The sequence below is a fragment of the Suncus etruscus genome, chromosome 7, assembly GCF_024139225.1.
Source record: "Suncus etruscus isolate mSunEtr1 chromosome 7, mSunEtr1.pri.cur, whole genome shotgun sequence".
NCBI lineage: Eukaryota > Metazoa > Chordata > Mammalia > Eulipotyphla > Soricidae > Suncus > Suncus etruscus.
This window is the reverse complement of record NC_064854.1, coordinates 125,772,291-125,791,486: the sequence shown is the minus strand read 5'-3', so window position 1 is coordinate 125,791,486 and position 19,196 is coordinate 125,772,291. Positions and strand designations below refer to the sequence as shown.

Here is a 19,196-nt window from a genome sequence, read left to right as displayed (position 1 = left end):
CTGGAGACTCTGTGCATTGGATTCGGTTTTAGTGTGCGCACCAAATCAGATAACCTGTATGACCCGAGTATAAGCCGAAGTCAGGGTTTTGGGCACAAATTTTGTGCTGGAAAAACTTGGCTTATACTCGAGTACATACGGTAAATTAAAAAACTGCTTTTTACAAAAAGGAAGTCGGGAGTAAAAAGGGTCTAAATACTGTCAGGTGAGGCCCCAAAGCCAAAGCAAGCCGACAGAAAAGCCCATCTGGTAGTACTGGTGATAGATGTGCTCTGTATGTTACCATCAGTGCCCTGGTCCCCCAGGGTACTACATTAGAATTATGCAAGATGTTACTATTCAGGGAAGTTAGGTAAAGGGTACATGGGATCTCTGTTATGTCCCACAGCTACAGATGAGGCTATAAATCTCAAAAAGTAGAAGTTAAAAACTTTAACTTATTATTGTGTAACTAGAGAACCAGAGAAATATACAACGGCAGGGTGTTCTTGAATTGCATGCAGCTGACATACATTCGATCTCTGGAATCCCATATGGGCTCCTGTTCTCTACCAGGAGTGATCCCGGAGCAGAGCTGGCTGTGGCACAGAAACAAAAGGAGGGGCCGGAGAGAGAGGATGGAGGTAAGGCGTTTGCCTTGCATGCAGAAGGTCATTGGTTCGAATTCCGGCATCCCATATGGTCCCCCGAGCCTGCCAGGAGTGATTTCTGAGCGTAGAACCAGGAGTAACCCCTGAGCGCTGCTGGGTGTGACCCAAAAACAAAACAAAACAAAAATTTAGATAAATTATGATATTTTGTTTTTATGGCCCAAAAACAATATGAGAAAATATTTAGATTATCAGGGCTATGAAATTTTTGGGGGGGTCACACCTGGCAGTGCTCAGGGGTTCCTCCTGGCTGTCTGCTCAGAAATCGCTCCTGGCAAGCTCGGCAGACCATCTGGGATGCTGGGATTCGAACCACCAACCTTCTGCATGCAAGGCAAAACACCCTACCTCCATGCCATCTCTCCGGCCCCAGGGCTATGAAATTTAAAGTAGAAACCCCAGGCAGATTACCGGTTCTTCCTTTTTGTTTTATAGGTGTCTATGACATAGTGAATAATCTTGGCTCTCTGGTGGCCAGAATAGTTTTCCAGCCAATAGAAGAGAGTTTTTATATATTCTTTGCCAAGGTGCTGGAGAGAGAAAAGGAGGCCACAATGCAGAAGCAGGTAGTCTTGGGTCTTTATCACTATCGCTCATGTGACTTTTCTAATTTTAAGACGGACAGAAATGTTTCCCTTCTACTTGAGCTGAAACTTCTAATCTAGGTTTCACTTTTTATCACATTTGACTAATGGCAGGACCCTGAGCTCAACTCTTTGGGGGAAAGAAAAAACACCAGATTGTAAAGCTCCTTTTAGATTGTGAAGTGCCAGCAGTTATATTCCGATTTTGATAAGCTCTCCATACTGGTTGCTAAACTTAGAGGAAGAGATTTTTAAGTCATTTTATTGTGTAATCTTCTCCCTTTTTAAAACCACCAGAAAGGAAATATGGTTCAGAGGTGGAGCACAGGCTTTGCATGGTAAGGCCCTGATCGCAAGACCCAGTACCAGAAATACACACAGAAAAGTAGACTTTTACCCCAGTTTACTACTTTTCTCTTCTTCAGACCAAACCACGCAAACTTAACTAACTGGGCCTACCTCCCAGTTAGAGGGGGAAATTAGGGAGACACCTAGACCAATCAGATGCAAGACTACTAGGTGGTAGGATAGGTACATAGGGGACCACATATTCTAGCAGCCCTGGGGGTGAGGGAAGTGGATATGGGAGATAGGACAAAAACGGAGGTGAAGGGAAGACAATTTGGTGATGGTAATCCCCCCCCTGATGTTATGTAAATATTTAACTAAAATATTATTGTCATCATGTAAACCACTATGATCAAAATAAAAATTATAATAATAAAAAAAAATAAAAAGAAAAGTCTGGCTTAGAATTAAAAACAGGGCCTGGAGAGATAGCACAGCGGCGTTTGCCTTGCAAGCAGCCGATCCAGGACCAAAGGTGGTTGGTTCGAATCCCGGTGTCCCATATGGTCCCCCCGTGCCTGCCAGGAGCTATTTCTGAGCAGACAGCCAGGAGTAACCCCTGAGCAATGCCGGGTGTGGCCCCAAAACAAAACAAAACAAAACAAACTAAGTGACTAGGGCCATAGTGCAGCTAATAGGGTATTTATTACTTTACTGACCTGGGTTTGATTAATGGCATCACAGCAAATCCAAGAATCTGCCAGGAGTGAATCATTAGCACAGACCTAGATCTGAGCTCCATTTGATATGGCCCCAAAACAACAACAACAGGGCCTGGAGCCATAGCACAGCAGTAGGGCATTTGCCTTGCACGAGGCTGACCTGAGAAGGACCCGGGTTCAATCCCCAGCATCCCAGATAGTCTCCCAGCCTGCTAGGAGCAATTCTGAGTGCAGAGCAGTAGTAACCACTGAGCTCCACCGGGTGTGCCCTCACCCCACCCCCCAAAAAATGCCAACAACAACAATAACGAAGCTAAATTGTCTGCTTACATATTATAGAAGACATTTTTCAAAATACATTTTATGCACAGTACCTCAAAATGAGCTTCTTTGGTTCTCAATCTTTTTTTGTTTTGGACCACACCTGGTAGTGCTTAGGAATTACTCCTGGTGGGTTTTAGGGGACCATGTGGGATGCCTGGAACAGAACCTGGTTAGCCATGTAGAAGGTAAATAACCTAACAGACTATTGCTCTGGCCCATCTGGCTCTTAGTCTTACTAGGAATATTTTCCTAAGTGCACATTGCTGTTCAAGTCGGGACTTTGAGGCGGCAGAAAATGAGATCGAGGGCGTTCAGGGTGGTATGACAAGGGTGCAGAAGAAAAACAAACAAATACCATGCTAGCAATGTAAAGACTTCTTTTCTGATACAAATTGGGAATACAGGGCCGGAGAGATAGCATAGAGGTAGGACATTTGTCTTGCATGCAGAAGGATGGTGGTTCGAATCCCGGCATCCCATATGGTCCCCCGAGCCTGCCAGGAGCAATTTCTGAGCATAGAGCCAGGAGGAACCCCTGAGTGCTGCCGGGTGTGACCTAAAAACAAACAAACAAATTGGAAATATAAAATTGAAAACAGGTGTTTTCTAAGCTACATTTAAATATCCTAAGTAAGCTGAGAACCAAATCTCCCCTCTACTACCGAAGGAGGCATAAGTTTTCCTCTACATCTGCCAGCTGACAGAAGCAACATTCAGAAGAGTAGCGATGGGCCAGAGAGATAGCACAGCAGTAGGGCATTTGCCTTGCACACAGCTATTCGAACAAACGGTGGTTTGAATCCCTGCATCCCATATGACCATGAGAGACTTCTGAGCGAGAGCCGGTAGTAACCCCTGAGCGCTGTCGTGTGTGACCCCAAAACAAAACAAAATAAAAAAAGAGCAGCGATGCTGTCATTGGTTAGAAAGCAACACGAAGGGGCCGGAGAGATAGCTCAATGGCGTTTGCCTTGCAAGCACCCGACCCAGGACCTAAGGTGATTGGTTAGAATCCCAGCATCCCATATGGTCCCCCGTGCCTGCCAGGGGCGATTTCTGAGCATAGAGCCAGGAGTAACCCCTGAGCGCTGCCAGGTGTGACCCAAAAACAAACAAAAAAAAGGGGGGGCGGAGAGATAGCACAGTGGCGGCGTTTGCCTTGCAAGCAGCCGATCCAGGACCAAAGGTGGTTGGTTCGAATCCCGGTGTCCCATATGGTCCCCCGTGCCTGCCAGGAGCTATTTCTGAGCAGACAGCCAGGAGTAACCCCTGAGCAGCGCCGGGTGTGGCCCAAAAACCAAAAAAAAAAAAAAAAAGAAAAGAAAAGAAAGCAATACGAAAACAGAAAAGAGGGAAGTTCAGACGTGGAGCCTTTCTTCTACTTACGAGGCGCTCAACTTCCTTTCCTCTCTCCCCTGCTCACTCTCTTTGCCACCTCACCCCCATCCAGGAGGACATCGCTGTGGCCGCTGTGGTTTTGGAATCCCTGCTCAAGCTGGCCCTCCTGACTGGCCTGTCCATCACCGTGTTTGGCTTTTCATATTCGCAGCTGGCTCTGGATATCTACGGAGGCCCCATGCTTAGCTCAGGATCAGGTATGCAGAGCTCGGCAAGACTTCCTCCACTTTCCCAGTTGACGTAAAAGAACCCGTAAGCCCCAGAACTTGTGTGGCACCTTTGCTCTCTGTGTGGCAGAGGGAAAGTTGTCAAGGTCAAAGCCGGGGCTGTTCTCCTCCCAGGGCACCACCAGGGGCTTCTGCACCAGTTCTAGCAATTCCCCAACCCAGCTTGGAGAAGCTGTTCTAAACCCATGGTTCCCTCCAGGTCAGGCCTCCAGTGTATGGGAAGACAGGTGCTTCCTCTAGAGTGAGGAAGGCAGGCTCAGAAAAGGTTCTAAAGCTAAACACATTTGAAGATAGTAAAGGCCAGGTGCAGAGCCAGGAATAAGTCCTGAGCACTGCCCCCAAATCAAAAATAAGGGGCTGGAGAGATAGCATGGAAGTAAGGCGTTTGCCTTTCATGCAGAAGGTTGGTGGTTCGAATCCCGGCATCCTATATGGTTCCCTGTGCCTGCCAGGAGCGATATCTTAGCATTGAGCCAGGAGTAACCCTGAGCACTGCCAGGTGTGACCCAAAGACCAAAAATAAATAAATAAATAAATAAATAAATAAATAAATAAAATGAAAATAAGAAGTTAAAAAAAAAAGCCAGGTAACCCTTACAGCTGAGTACAGCGTAACCCAGAGGAATTACCCAGAGCCACTTGCAGCAAACATAATTGACCTCAGCAAGTAAAACGATAGCTTTAATCCACTGACACTAGATAGTTGAGAGAGAAAAGTATTGAACTTTCTAACTTTGAACCACCTGGCACTCAGGCTGCTCAGTACCTCCCAGCACTTGGGGGAACCTGAGGACCTGAACAGTTTCCAGACACCCTGGACCATAAGCTGGTACCCATGTGCAGTGTATATTGGATCTACCAAGAAGCTTTTATTATTATTATTGTGTGTGTTGGTAAATATTTGCAGTACTTCTTAGGTCTACCAAACAGCTTTATTAGTGTGTGTGTGTGTGTGTGTGTGTGTGTGTGTGTGTGTGTGTGTGATTTATGATTACACCTGTCTGTACTCAAGGATCATTCCTGGTGGAGCTTAGAGACAGATGGGGTGCCAGAAATCGAACCTATAACCTATGTCAGCCATGTGTAAGGCAAGCACCCTACCTGCTACCTGCTGTACTAACCATTCTGACCCCTAATAAAGAGGTTTTTTGTTTTGTTTTGTTTTTGGGCCACACCCGTTTGACGCTCAGGGGTTACTCCTGGCTACGTGCTCAGAAATCGCCCCTGGCTTGGGGGGACCATATGGGACGCCGGGGGATCGAACCGAGGTCCGTTACTTGGCTAGCGCTTGTAAGGCAGACACCTTACCTCTAGCGCCACCTTCCCGGCCCCAATAAAGAGGTTTTTAATCCCTCTAAAACTGAGTAAGAACTCAGGGTATTAGGGAAGGAAGAGCCAGGTTTCTACACCATGACAGTGTTTCTCCAGCATCAGCCCTTTTCCAGCTTGTTTCCTTCCTGTCCTCCCTGTCCCACTGGTTGGCCCCCTATTCTCATGCCTTGGTGCCCCACCCCACCCCACCCCACTCACTTGACTTTCACCCCTGGGTCCTCCCTGAACAGCTTGTGGCCCACAGAGGGGTCATGTGGTCCCTATTTGATAATCACCACACTAAAGCCAAGCGTGCTCATTTGGAGATGCGCCTGCAGTGAAGGAGTTGATGATTCTCTGGGGCTTGTGCCAGGAGAGGTTCCTTCTTGTCGGGCATCTGAGGGACCACATCAGGGCCTTCCAGAAGTCAGCGTGCTGGATGGGACTCAGTGTTTCAGTAGCTCGGTCCCTTCAGAAGAGAAATCACAAAGGACCAGCCTCCACTGCGGCACCATCACTGGAGGGAGCTGCCCCCCCAAGTTGACATTTACCTGGTGCAGTGATTCTCCTCAGAGACATGAATCAACTGCTGTCAATGGGAAGTCCCAGTACCCAGTGAGGTCACGGGACTTTATTCTAAGCTTCTACTTAGAATAAAACAGCTCGGGGCCGGGCGGTGGCGCTGGAGGTAAGGTGCCTGCCTTGCCTGCGCTAGCCTAGGACGGACCGCGGTTCGATCCCCCGGCATCCCATATGGTCCCCCAAGAAGCCAGGAGCAACTTCTGAGCACATAGCCAGGAGTAACCCCTGAGCGTCACAGGGTGTGGCCCAAAAACCAAAAAAAAAAAAAAAAGAATAAAACAGCTCAGGGGCCAGAGAGAGAGCATGGAGGTAAGGCGTTTGCCTCGCATGCAGAAGGTTGGTGGTTATTAGGGACCATTGTTCTTTCTTTTTTGTTTTGTTTTGTTTTGTTTTTGTGTCACACCCGGTAGCGCTCAGGGGTTCCTCCTGGCTCTGTGCTCAGAAATTGCTCCTGGCAGGCTTGGGGGACCCTATGGGATGCCAGGATTCGAACCACTGTCCTTCTGCATGTAAAGCAAACGCCCTCTCTCCATGCTATCTCTCCAGCCCCTACGATCAGTAGTTTTTGTCTCTTTACTGAGCTCCCCTCCCCTCCCCTCCCCTCCCCTCCCCTTCCCTTCCCTTCCCTTCCCTGGGGATGGGTGTGCGTGGATTGTATTAGAAATTGCATGGCGGGGCCCGGAGAGATAGCACAGCGGTGTTTGCCTTGCAAACAGCCGACCCAGGACCAAAGGTGGTTGGTTCGAATCCCGGTGTCCCATATGGTCCCCCGTGCCTGCCAGGAGCTATTTCTGAGCAGACAGCCAGGAGTCACCCCTGAGCGACGCCGGGTGTGACCCAAAAACCCAAAAAAAAAAAAAAAAAAAAAAAAGAAATTGCATGGCGGGTGCTCGCTTCGGCAGCACATATACTAAAATTGGAACGATACAGAGAAGATTAGCATGGCCCCTGCGCAAGGATGACACGCAAATTCGTGAAGCGTTCCATATTTAAAAAAAAAAAAAAATTGCATGGCGGGACCGGAGAGATAGCATGGAGGTAAGGCGTTTGCCTTTCATGCAGGAGTTCATCGGTTTGAATCCCGGCATCCCATATGGTCCCCCGTGCCTGCCAGGAGCAATTTCTGAGCCTGGAACCAGGAATAACCCCTGAGCACTGCCAGGTGTGACCCAAAAATCACAAAAAAAAAAAAAAAAAAAAGAAATTGCAGGGCCGGGCGGTGGCGCTAGAGGTAAGGTGCCTGCCTTGCCTGCGCTAGCCTAGGACGGACCGCGGTTCGATCTCCCGGCGTCCCATATGGTCCCCCAAGCCAGGAGCGACTTCTGAGCGCATAGCCAGGAGTAACCCCTGAGCATCAAATGGGTGTGGCCCAAAAAAAAAAAAAAAAAAAGAAATTGCATGGCGGGGCCAGAGAGCACAGCAGCGTTTGCCTTGCAAGCAGCCAACCCCGGACCTAAGGTGGTTGGTTCGAATTCCGGCATGCCATATGGTCCCCCCGTGCCTGCCAGGAGCTATTTCTGAGCAGATGGCCAGGAGTAACCCCTGAGTGCCTCCAGGTGTGGCCCAAAATAAAAAAAAAAAATTGCATGGCTGCCCCTTGACTGTGGCCCCTTCAAGGACAGAATCCATCCCACTTTTGAAGTGGTCAATTTCCTTAGCAAATTTGACCAGTTCAGCTTCAAGTTATTAGACAGGAGGCTTCTTTACACTCCGATTTTTGGATTTTAGCTGTTTGTTCTCATCAGCAGCGTGGGATGTGGGGAGTCCTTCTGGATTACTAAGACCCTAGACTCCAAGCTTGAATCTGCTCTCTGATGGTGCCAACGGTGCCCAGTGTTGTGCCATTTGTTCTCTGAATCCTGGACTTTCTCTGGGTTGTTTCCTTGTAGGTCCTGCTTTGCTGCGCACCTACTCTTTCTATGTCCTGCTCCTTGCCATCAACGGAGTGACCGAGTGCTTCACATTTGCTGCCATGAGCAAGGAGGAGGTTGACAGGTGGGTAGCTCAAAAGACAGCTTGAATCACAGTGAAGTAACCAGCTCTTCCTTCCCTCCTCCCTTCCTTCCCTCCTTCCTTCCTTCCCTCCCTCCTTCCTTCCCTCCTTCCTTCCTTCCCTCTTTCCTTCCCTCCCTCCCTTCCTTCCCTCCTTCCTTCCCTCCCTCCCTTCCTTCCCTCCTTCCTTCCCTCCTTCCTTCTTTCCTTCCTTTCCTCCCTCGCTCCCTTCCTTCCTTCCTTCCCTCCTTCCTTCTTTCCCTCCCTCCCTTCCTTCCCTCCCTTCCTTCCCTCCCTTCCTTGCCTCTCTTCCTTCCTTCCTTCCTTCCTTCCCTCCCTCCCTCCCTCCCTTCCTTCCTTCCCTCCCTCCCTCCCTCCCTTCCTTCCTTCCTTCCTTCCTTCCTTCCTTCCTTCCTTCCTTCCTTCCCTCCCTCCTTCCTTCCTTCCTTCCCTTCCTCCTTCCTTTCTTCCCTCCTTCCTTCCTTCTTTCCTTTCTTTCTTTCTTTTTTTTTTTTTTTTTGGTTTTTGGGCCACACCCGGCGCTGCTCAGGGGTTACTCCTGGCTGTCTGCTCAGAAATAGCTCCTGGCAGGCACGGGGGACCATATGGGACACCGGGATTCGAACCAACCACCTTTGGTCCTGGATCGGCTGCTTGCAAGGCAAATGCCGCTGTGCTATCTCTCCGGGCCCCTTCTTTCCTTTCTTCCTCTATGTTTCTAGAAGGCTCTCTGAGGTGGTCCCTAGAGCACTTGCTCCTTCCCCAGCTGAGAGTCACAGCAGCTTCTCTCAGCTCCCTTGTGAAAGCAGCTTGGGCCTTGTGGGCTGTATTGGTTCAGGTTTGCAGAGGCAGGCACAGAGCCATCTCTCCTCCATGCTCCAGTGGACTGGCAGGAACTCCTGTAAACTACAGAGTTGTGCTTCTCAAAATTTGGGCATAAGAGGGCCAAGGATGTGGATTCAGTGGTAGGATACTACCAGAGTGTAGTGTAAAGCCCTGGGTTCAATCCCTAAGGCTGTAATAAAAAAGGGGGTAGGGGGAATTTGAAAAATAAAATAGACTCTCAACCAAGAAGCATTAAAATCCTCCTTTAGAATTCTAGTATTCCAGGGGCCTGAACAGTGGCACAAGTGGGAAGGCATTTGCCTTGCATGCACTAACCTAAGACGGACCACGGTTCAATCCCCCAGCGTCCCATAAGGTCCCCCCAGCCAGGAGTGATTTCTCAGCAGAGCCAGGAGGAAACTCTGAACGTCACTGGGTGTGGCCCCAAAACAAAACAAAATTAAAAAAAAGAATTCTAGGGACCGGAGAGATAGATAGCATGGAGGTAAGGCATTTGCCTTGCATGCAGAAAGATGGTGGTTCAAATCCTGGCATCCTATATGGTCCCCTAAGCCAAAATCGCGTAGAGCCGGGAGTAACCCCTAAGCATTGCCAGATGTGACCCAAAATCCAAAAAAAAAAAAAAAAAAAAATTCTAGTATCCCTTACCTGTTGGAGTAGCAAGTGTGTGCTCCCCACCTGCTCTCATAGCTCCTTCACCTTGATAGACAGCTGCACATCCTGAGGTGACTTCCAAGGTTCCCTTATCTTGTAGGCACTGTGTGAGGGCCTTAAGCGATCTGGTTCCCCTAAACAGGAGCTCCACAGTTAGTGAACCCACCATGCACTAGTCTAGAGGGAGACACCCAAGACTCTTGTTCACGACAGCACAATCCCTGTGGGGGTCTCATGGAGCTGGTGGTCTTCACTGGAAATGGCATGGCCTTTTGTGTGGAACAGCCGTGAAAGGAGCAGAGTCATGCGCCAGAAATCCAAGGGGCTAGAGAGAGGGAGAGCGGAAGGCAGGGTGAACCTAGGAGACCTCCCGGCCTCCACTCTTCCGAGAGCTCACACCAGGTTGCCGCATTTCCTGGAGGCAGTGGTTGGAAGTGTGACAATCAGAATCAGGCTTGCTCCTCTGCTGCTCTGGCAGATCATGCATCCCGTCAGGTCCCCTTGTCTGCATGCGCCCATGTGGCCCCAGCACAAAGGCCTGGCTCAGAGGCAATATCCTTTCTTAATCTAGTTTGTCATCTGAGACTTATTTTTCTGCATTAACCTGAAGATTTGATCTTGGTGGGAATTTTTTTTCTTTCTTTTTTTGGTTTTTGGGTCACACCCAGCAGCGCTCAGGGGTTACTCCTGGCTCTATGCCCAGAAATCACTCTTGGCAGGATGGGAGACCATATGAGATGCTGGGATTTGAATCACCATCCTTTTGAGTCTAAGGCAAATGTCCTTTCGCTATGCTATCTTTCCGGTCCCTCAGTGGGAATTTTTTTGTTTGTTTGTTTTTGGGTATACCTGGCAATGCTCAGGGGTTACTCCTTTTTTTTTTTTTTTTTTTTGGTTTTTCAGGCCACACCCATTTGACGCTCAGGGGTTACTCCTGGCTAAGCGCTCAGAAATTGCCCCTGGCTTGGGGGACCATATGGGATGCCGGGGGATCGAACCAAGGTCCTGCCTTGGCTAGCGCTTGCAAGGCAGACATCTTACCTCTAGCGCCACCTCGCCGGCCCCACTCAGGGGTTACTCCTGGCTCTATGCTCAGAAATCGCTCCCGGCAGGCTCAGGGGACCCTATGGGATGCTGGGATTTGAACCATCATCCTTCTGTATCTAAGGCAAACATCCCATTGCTGTGTTATCTCTCTAGCCCCTCAGTGGGATTTTTGTTTGTTTGTTTGTTTTTTGGGCCACACCCGGCAGTGCTCAGGGGTTACTCCTGGCTGTCTGCTCAGAAATAGCTCCTGGCAGGTACGGGGGACCATATGGGACACCGGGATTCGAACCAACCACCTTTGGTCCTGGATCGGCTGCTTGCAAGGCAAACGCCACTGTGCTATCTCTCCGGGCCCCAGTGGGATTTTTTTGTTGTTCTTGTGGGAGCCACAACCAATGGTGCTGGAGAGCTGAGGTCACTCCCAGCAGTCCTTAGAGACCACTAGTCATAGCTAGTAGAACACGTTGTACCAGTGATCAAATCCAGAGTGTCACACTGGTCTGGCCAAAAATATGCTCCAATACCCACCTGGCCCCTGGACAGGACTCCTGTGTGTGTGTGCGCGCACTTCCACATGTCATAGGAGAAGTTTCCCCCTACAGACAGACCATCAGAGTCTTCTCGCTCATGTTCAAGCTCTTCCAGCGGGTGGGAGGGGCACTGTGCCATTTCCAGGTTTTCTGACAGCCAAGTCAGCTCGCAGGTGCTCAGGGCACTGCCTGTTTGGATCATTTAGGGGCAGTGACCTTGTATTTCGACGAGGTCCCCACTGCCCGACTCCTCCGGTCTCCCTGCCCACAGGTACAATTTCAGCATGCTGGCCCTGTCATGTGCCTTCCTGGCGGTGGCCTACGTCCTGACCCGTTGGTGCGGCAGCGTGGGCTTCATCTTGGCCAACTGCTTCAACATGGCCATTCGGATCTCACAGAGTCTGCGATTCATCCATCACTACTACCACAAGAGCCCCCACAGGCCCCTGGCCAGCCTGAGGCTCTCGCCAGCCCTGCTGGGCGCCTTCCTCCTCAGCGGCGGCATCACCCGAGTGTCAGAGGTGAGTCTCTGCTCTGTCCGCCACACCGGGCTGCGGCCTTCATGCCTGGGGCTTTGTGGGCTGCTCACAACCCATCTCACAAGGCTTCTCTTCCCCTTCATGCTGGCGGAGTCAGCTGGGAAGTGTTTGCAGCCTCTTCCTTCTCCCCTCAGCCCCTCGGACCCCCTGAGGTGGCTGGGCCCGTGTTGGCCAGTAGAAACCAAGTGGGCCTTCAGTCTCCAAGGTCGTGCCAGGGAGCCACAGGGCCTTTGCCTTCCTGGTTCACCCCCCAGAGGGGCCTTGGGTGAGGAGGCGCAGGGCTGGGGACTGACTGTATCTCTTTCCACAGATGTATCTCTGCTGCAACTACGGCTGGCTGGCCCGGCTGGCACATGTCGCCGTGGGGACTTTGTGTTTGGCCGCCACTCTGGGGATCGTCTTCCTCACAGAGTCAAAGCTGATTCACTTTCTCCGGACTCAGTTAGGGGCGTCCAGACTCACCGGCAAATGGACATGAGCACCTTGACACCAGACCAGCTGCAGGGAAAGGGTTCGAGGGAAGAACATGCTTACTGTGGAGAGAGCAACCAGGGCTCCTCAACATCAAGAGACCAGCCCAGGGAGCAAACACTCTTGGCCACGGGCAGTCTTGGGCGCAGAGGAGGTCTCGCGTGTCTAAGGAAATGCCACACAGTCCTTTCCAAATAGTCACAACTGGTTTGTTTTTTTCATCACCATTCTGTTCTCATTAGCTTTCTTTTTTCGTGTGTTTGTTTTGTTTTTGTTTTTTTGGGCCACACCCAGTGACACTCCTGGCTCTGCACTCAGAAATCTCTCCTGGCTCAAAGAACCACATGGAACACGAGGGATCAAACCTAGGTTCCTCCTGTGTCAGCTTCGTGCCAGGAAAATGCCCTAATGATGTGTTATCATGGCGGCCCCTGTTCTCATTAGCTTTCTGTATGTTCATTTTGGATATGACTGATCTGAGAATCTACATACTAAATTCTGCGTGTGTGTATGTAATATATATATATATATTTATGCTGGAGTATGTAGATTCTCTGGGCAGTCACATCCTAAATATGTATATTTGTGTGTATTTACATATATATATATGTATATGTATTTTTTGTTTGTTTTTTGTATTGGGGTCGGACTGGTGGTACTTAGTGGTCACTTCTGACTCTGAGCTCAGGAATGACTCCTGGCAGGACACATGGGGCCATATGGGATGCCAGAGAATTGAACTGGGGTCAGCCACATGCAAGGCAAGAGCCCTACTCGTGCGTGCTATGGCTCCAGCCTCCAGCATAACTATCTTTTGTATGTTATTAGTTAGTAATTGTCTGACTGAAAACAGAAATGAAGCATTTGTAACAGGGCTGGTTTGTTGATTCTGTTAAAGAGGAAACCTAACGTTACACCAAACAAGAACAAACAGAGTTGTGGTTTCCTCTGTCGACCCTGTGGTCTGGGTTTTTAGAGAAGGAAAAAGTTACTCAATGAGAAATCTGAGAAATGGAAACATGAATTTTTCCAGATTACATTGTCCACAGTTGGGGGTTCATCTTCATTGTCCTGTCCCTGGTTTGATCCCAGTCTGACAAACCTAGCACTCTGGGAGTTGGGAGTAGCCAACTTCAAAGGTGAAGGTCTGGGAGATAGTACAGGTTGAAGGCACTTGTCTTGCATGCAGCTACCTCTGGTTCAAATCCCTAGAACCACATATGGTCCTCCAAACACTAGAAGTCTCTTCTGGATCCAGAGTCACTACTGGCTGTGGCCCAATCCCAAACTCCAGGAAAAAAAAAAAAAAAAAAAAAAAACACAAAAAACAACTCTTACCAGCCAGACTTCAGCAGAACAAACCTGAGCTTGCATGTAGGGCATTCATGGCCATCGATACTGCTTTTGTTTTGATTTGGTTGGTTGGTTGTTTTTGTTTTGGGGTCACACCCAGCGGTGCTCGGGTTATTCCTGGCTCTGCGCTCAGAAATGGCTCCTGGCAGGCTCGGGGGACCACATGGGATGCCAGGATTCAAACTACCATATGTCCTGGATCGGTTGTGTACAAGGCAAACATCCTACTGCTTGCTGTGCTGCCTCTCCAGCCCCTAGAAATCTCTTGAGACCAAATTATACCAGAATTCTACTCTGAAACGTCACTTTATTTGCTGCCTATTCACTGCTCTATGGGAAGGAACTGAGACTTCTGAACTGATCAGATGTAGATGAAAAATGAGTTGTTTTACCGTGTATTGTACCTCAGTGAATTAGCTGTTAATGGTGTCAATATTTCACTCGCTAATTAACTTTTCAGGGTAGCAGAAAGGGTCTTATTCAAAGAATTGGGGAGAGTGGAAGGAGTCTCATTGACTTACATCATCAATCAACCCCAATTACTGAGGTGGTGTCAGTCCCATGATTTAGAGTCTTAAACCAGAGTAAAATTTGTAAAAGGGGCTTCTAATGCAGCAAACCTTTTTTGCAGGGCCTATAGAAGGTGTGAGGTTTATTATTCTCCTGATATGGGCTCCCCAAAATACCATTCTTGGGGCCAGAGTGATGTTACAGTGGGTAGGGTGTTTGCCTTGCATGCAGCAGACCCTGGTCTAATCCTTGGAATCCCATATGACCCCAAGCACCACCAGGAGTAATTCCTGAGTGAAGGGCCAGGAGTAAATCTGAGCATTGCTGGGTGTGACCCAAAAATGAAAACCAAATTAACTACACACACCCCCAAAAAACACTAAAGTTTCATTTTTTCCTGATCACTTTTCTGATTTACTTAGGCATTGTTGTTTAAGTAGAAAGTGCTAAACATGATTCTTTGTTCTGTTTTTTATTTTGTTTTGGGGCCACATCCTGTGGCTCTCAGGGTTTTTTTGTTTGTTTTTGTTTTGGGGCCACACCCAGTGATGCTCAGGGGTTACTTGAAGTCTATCCTGGCAGGCTCAGGGAACCATATAGAGTACCAGAAATCAAACCCAGATCCGTCCTGGGTTAGCCACATTCAAGGCAAATGCCCTACCACTTGCTATCTCTCCGGTCCAGGATTCCTGAAGTAGGTTCTCAGTAGAGTAAACGCCTCCAGAATTCAGCTCCCACCTCTGCGGCTCCAGCACACTCAGTCATTCTGGAGTCCCTCTGCCCTTCCGGACTCATGACGGAGCGTCCGACTCCACATTCGGCCTAAGTATCCACAAGAGCCAGAGTTACTGCTGACCAACTGCATGGCAGTGTGTTCTGTGAACATAATGTATTGTTATTTTTGGGGTCACACCCAGCAATGCTCAGGGATTACTCCCAGCTCAGTGCTTAGAGGCAGCTCCTGGGAGTACTCAGGGCTCTTGCATGCCCACAGCCCATTGAACCATCTTCTTAGCTCTTTTCTGTAGACGCATAAACATCAGTTTGGAAGTTTTGAATTTTAGGGCCTAGAATTTTTGTTGTTGTGTCAGGCATTTTCTGCAGGTGCCTGCGGAGTTGAAGAAGCCTGACGCATTGTATGAGACCAAATGAGCAGAAATTTCGAGGAGTTTGGTGTTTGGGGGTGGTCTGTGAGGATGCCTACTATATGGATGGCAGGTTCTGGGCACTGGGGCAGCTCTTTGCTCTCTGCTCCCCTGGCCGTCACTCTTGGGAGATCCTCCCCTCTCCTGTGCCCAAGAGAATGCGTGCTCTATCTACCTGTTAGGTTGAGAGGAGTGCCTAGAAACTGATGCTACTGTCAGGGTTGGAGGCCCAGGTTCTTTCATTGATCAGTCTTTTTCCAACTTGTATCTTTAACCCCAATTTCTCAATCTTTAAGTTTGCTCTGCAATGCAGAGCCTCTAAATTGAAGCAGGGGTGTGTGCTGGGAGAGACATGAAGGCTAAAACCCATAAAATAGAAGTGTTCAAGTTATCTTTATACAGCAGTTGAATTAATCAGCCTTTGTAAGGCAGAGGAAGGGCTGGGCAAGGGGACATGGCTCAGCGGGGATTCTGCTTCAACCTTGTAGAAGCCCACAATATACTGTATTTTTCGCTCTTTGGATGCACCTGACCATAAGATGCACATAGTTTTTAGACGAGGAAAATGGGAAAAAATATTCTAAACCAAATGATGTACTAAAATATTTAATAAGCGCAATGCGAGACACCTTCAGGAGAGGGCAACTAGGAACAACCAGCCTCTGAGGTTGAAGTATGTTTACAATATGGCAGTCTACAGCTGGTTAAACATTTTTACCTAACTTTCTTTACATCAGAAAATAAAAAAAATTTATTATTTCATTTTATTTTTGTTTGGGGGTGGGGTCACACCTGGCAGTACTCAGGTTACTCTTGGCTCTGCATTCAGAAATCGCTCCTGGCAGGCTCAAGGGACCAAATAGAATGCTAGGGATTGAAACCGGATCCATCTCAGTTTAGCCGCTTGCAAGGCAATGCCCTATTGCTGTGCTATCTCTTCAGCCTTGGGAGGCTGGACTTGCTGTGGGTGCTTGAAAACACTGCATTACTTGTCTGACCCTCACCTGGACCGAACCATGTCAGGAGGATCAGAAAGACTCAGGAGGGGGCCGGGCGGTGGCGCTAAAGGTAAGGTGCCTGCCTTGCCTGCGCTAACCTTGGACGGACCGCGGTTCGATCCCCCGGTGTCCCATATGGTCCCCCAAGCCAGGAGCAACTTCTGAGCACAAAGCCAGGAGTAACCCCTGAGCGTTACTGGGTGTGGCCCAAAAACCAAAAAAAAAAAAAAAAAGAAAGACTCAGGAGAACAAAAATATCACTGAAGCAATCTTACAGTGAGTCCAATGCTTGTCTTGCATGCAGCTGACTCAGGTTCAAGTCCCAGCATCCTATATAATCCTCCGAGCCCCACAGGAATGATCTCTGAGCACAGAGTCAAGAGTAAGTCCTCAGCACTACAGGTGTGGCCCCCCTCCAAAAATAAAAACATAAAAAAAAAAAAATCACAACCTTGGACAACTAAGAATGTTTTCTTCCACACATAGTCCAATACAGAAGTTGCTTAAAAATTTTCTGACCTTTATTTTTTTTTGACCTTCATTTTTTAAACATTTATTTATTTGTTTTTGTTTTAGGGCCACACCCAGATGGTTACTCCTGGCTCTGTGCTCAGAAATCGCTCCGGGCAGGCTTAGGGGATCATGTGGGATGCCAGGAAATGAACCCGGGTCCATCTGAGGTCAGCTACGTGCAAGACAAACACCTTACCATTGTGCTATCCCTCTGACCCCAGCCTTTCCTTTTTCTTACTCCTTGGGTAGTAAGATAGTTTTCTGGTGGGGAAGGAGGGCAACATAGCTGATTGTATTTTTACGTTCCTAAAATGCCCTTTCTCATGTGGCCTGTGAGATGCTTCAGTGGTATCTCTCCAGCGACAACAGAATGTTTCAGGCTGTGTAGGGGACAATAGAAAGAAGCAGGGAATTTCATTTTGAGTTCTCTAGTGAAGTCATGCGGAGCGGAACCGATGGCACAAAACTGGGTACACTGGTGCTGTGTGCAGGTCTACCTGCACAAAACCTGCAAGCGCAAGGCCCAGGGCCAGACCCAGGGAGTCCCTGCTGTAGTGTTTCTTCCATTCGCACCAGCTCAGAGGAACCCCCAGTATCTGTGTGTGCGCTCTGAAGGAGCAACAGGGGCACGGGTGCTTGATGATGGTGAGGCAATGGTCATACCCAGCCAGATCCAACAGCTACAGCTCCTCAGGGACCTGAACAAGGCCTCTGGGGCACCAGTTATTAAATGTATGCAGGTGCCTCAAGCAGACACATATCAGCCACTCTTCTCCACCGAAGCCTCTTAGTGTTCCAAGAAGCACAGAGAAGTTTTGGGTCACACAGCTAGGAATCAAGTGGCAGAGAGGAGTCGGCCCCAGATCAGACCACCTAACCAAGGGTCTCAAACTCATGGCCCGTGGGCCGCAAACAGCCCTCAGTACAACATTTTGTGGTCCTGCCCTAGAGGAATCTTTTTTTTTTTTTTTTTAGTTGTTTGGGTCACACCCCCAATGTTCAAGGCTTACTACTGACTTTCCACTCAAGGATCACCCCGACTTTGCCTCCTGTGGCCCCCAGGTAAATTGAGTTTGAGACCCCTGAAAGCACTATCTCTTCCATCCCTTGTCTGGCACCAAAGCAGGAATAGCCACTAAGGCCTGCCAGATGTGCCCCCAAAATGAAGGTGTACAATGCTACGAGTCCATTAACACCCCCCCCCCCCAAATAGCAGTTTCTGTGGCCCTGTCACAAGTTCCCTGATCCCTGGTCCAAGGCTCTCAGTTCTTCTCGCCATTTCTTCCATTTCCCATTCTAGTTCCAACCCCTTGTCAGTATTGCTAGGTCTTGGTTTCCCCTTGCTGATGTGGCCCCCTCATCAGGGACAGGACTCCATTCGCCACTTCACAAACTCCCCGTCCTTTTAGGGCCAAACTTTGGAAAAAACGATATCTGATCTTTTCATCTTTAAAGTCCTAAGTGCTATTCTTTGCTAAACTAAATGCTGTTTTGTGAAATGGTGGGTTGTGTGTTCCACAATCCCCAGAGAGGAAGAGGGACCCCCATGCCCCAAGTCCAGGTAGGACAAGAGATGCAGGTCCAGATGCAGGAAATAATCCACACACAGCTGGGAAGAAACAGCAGGCCAGAGACTCACACTGCAAGCTGTTCACCCACAAGCCAGTAGCTCCACCATGTGGAACCATGAACCAAGATGGCAGTCGCTCCTTCAGGCCTCTAAATCAGCCTTTATTGGGAAGAACAAGGCCCATTCCCAAGGGGAGAGGAAAAAGCCAGATGAGGAGGCAATGGGAAAACATCTTTTTTTTTTCAGGCCACACCTATTTGATGCTCAGGGGTTACTCCTGGCTAAGTGCTCAGAAATTGTCCCTGGCTTGGGGAGATCGAACCGTGGTCCTTGGTTAGTGCTTGCAAGGCAGACACCTTGCTTCTAGCGCCACCTCACTGACCCTATGGGGAAACATCTTTTTAACATGGAAACCAAAGGAACCAATTGAGACATCTAATTAAAAGGCAAGATGAGAAAAAAAAGAGAAAAGGGCAAGATGAGGACCAATCCAAAGGCCTCTACCAACATTGTCTGATTTCCTTTCTGCTACAATTCTTTGCTTTTCTTCCTTAATGATCTCCTTCCCTTCTGTTTGTGGTTGTCATATTTGGGGGGGGGGTGGCCCACATCCAGCACCGCTCAGGGGTTACTTCTGGCTCCATGCTCAGAAATCGTTCCTGGCATTCTCAGGGGACCATATGGGATGCAGGAATTTGTACTACCATCCTTCTGCATGCAAGGCAAACGCCTTATCTCCATGCTATCTCTCCAGCCCCTGTTGTTGTCATCTTTATTGCTATGTCCAGGGCTCCCAACCTGTGGTAGTTGCTGGCAACAACACTGGGCTGCTCCACAGCAGACCTCCAGGCAGTTCAAGGGCCAGACCATAGCTGAGACACATTCCCAAGCACCCCCACTCATTTATTTGGGGGGGGTGGAGTTTGAGGTCACACCTGGCAG

General features: G+C 48.9%; 1 protein-coding gene and 1 non-coding gene across 2 annotated transcripts in view; both read left to right on the top strand.

Moving 5' to 3' along the window:
• The window catches only part of RFT1 (RFT1 homolog), a 43,041-nt gene extending 30,710 nt beyond the window's left edge, over positions 1-12,331 (top strand). The window contains exons 10-14 of the mRNA XM_049776227.1: positions 1,086-1,216; positions 4,019-4,163; positions 7,976-8,081; positions 11,427-11,676; positions 12,005-12,331. Of these exons, the coding sequence (XP_049632184.1) occupies positions 1,086-1,216; positions 4,019-4,163; positions 7,976-8,081; positions 11,427-11,676; positions 12,005-12,172 (800 nt within the window). The 3' untranslated portion in view covers positions 12,173-12,331. The remainder of the gene's footprint in view (positions 1-1,085; positions 1,217-4,018; positions 4,164-7,975; positions 8,082-11,426; positions 11,677-12,004) is intronic.
• Positions 6,973-7,079, top strand: LOC126015023 (U6 spliceosomal RNA). Its single transcript, XR_007497931.1, has one exon. It is a non-coding gene; the product is annotated as a U6 spliceosomal RNA (small nuclear RNA).
• Positions 12,332-19,196: the final 6,865 nt, after the last annotated feature.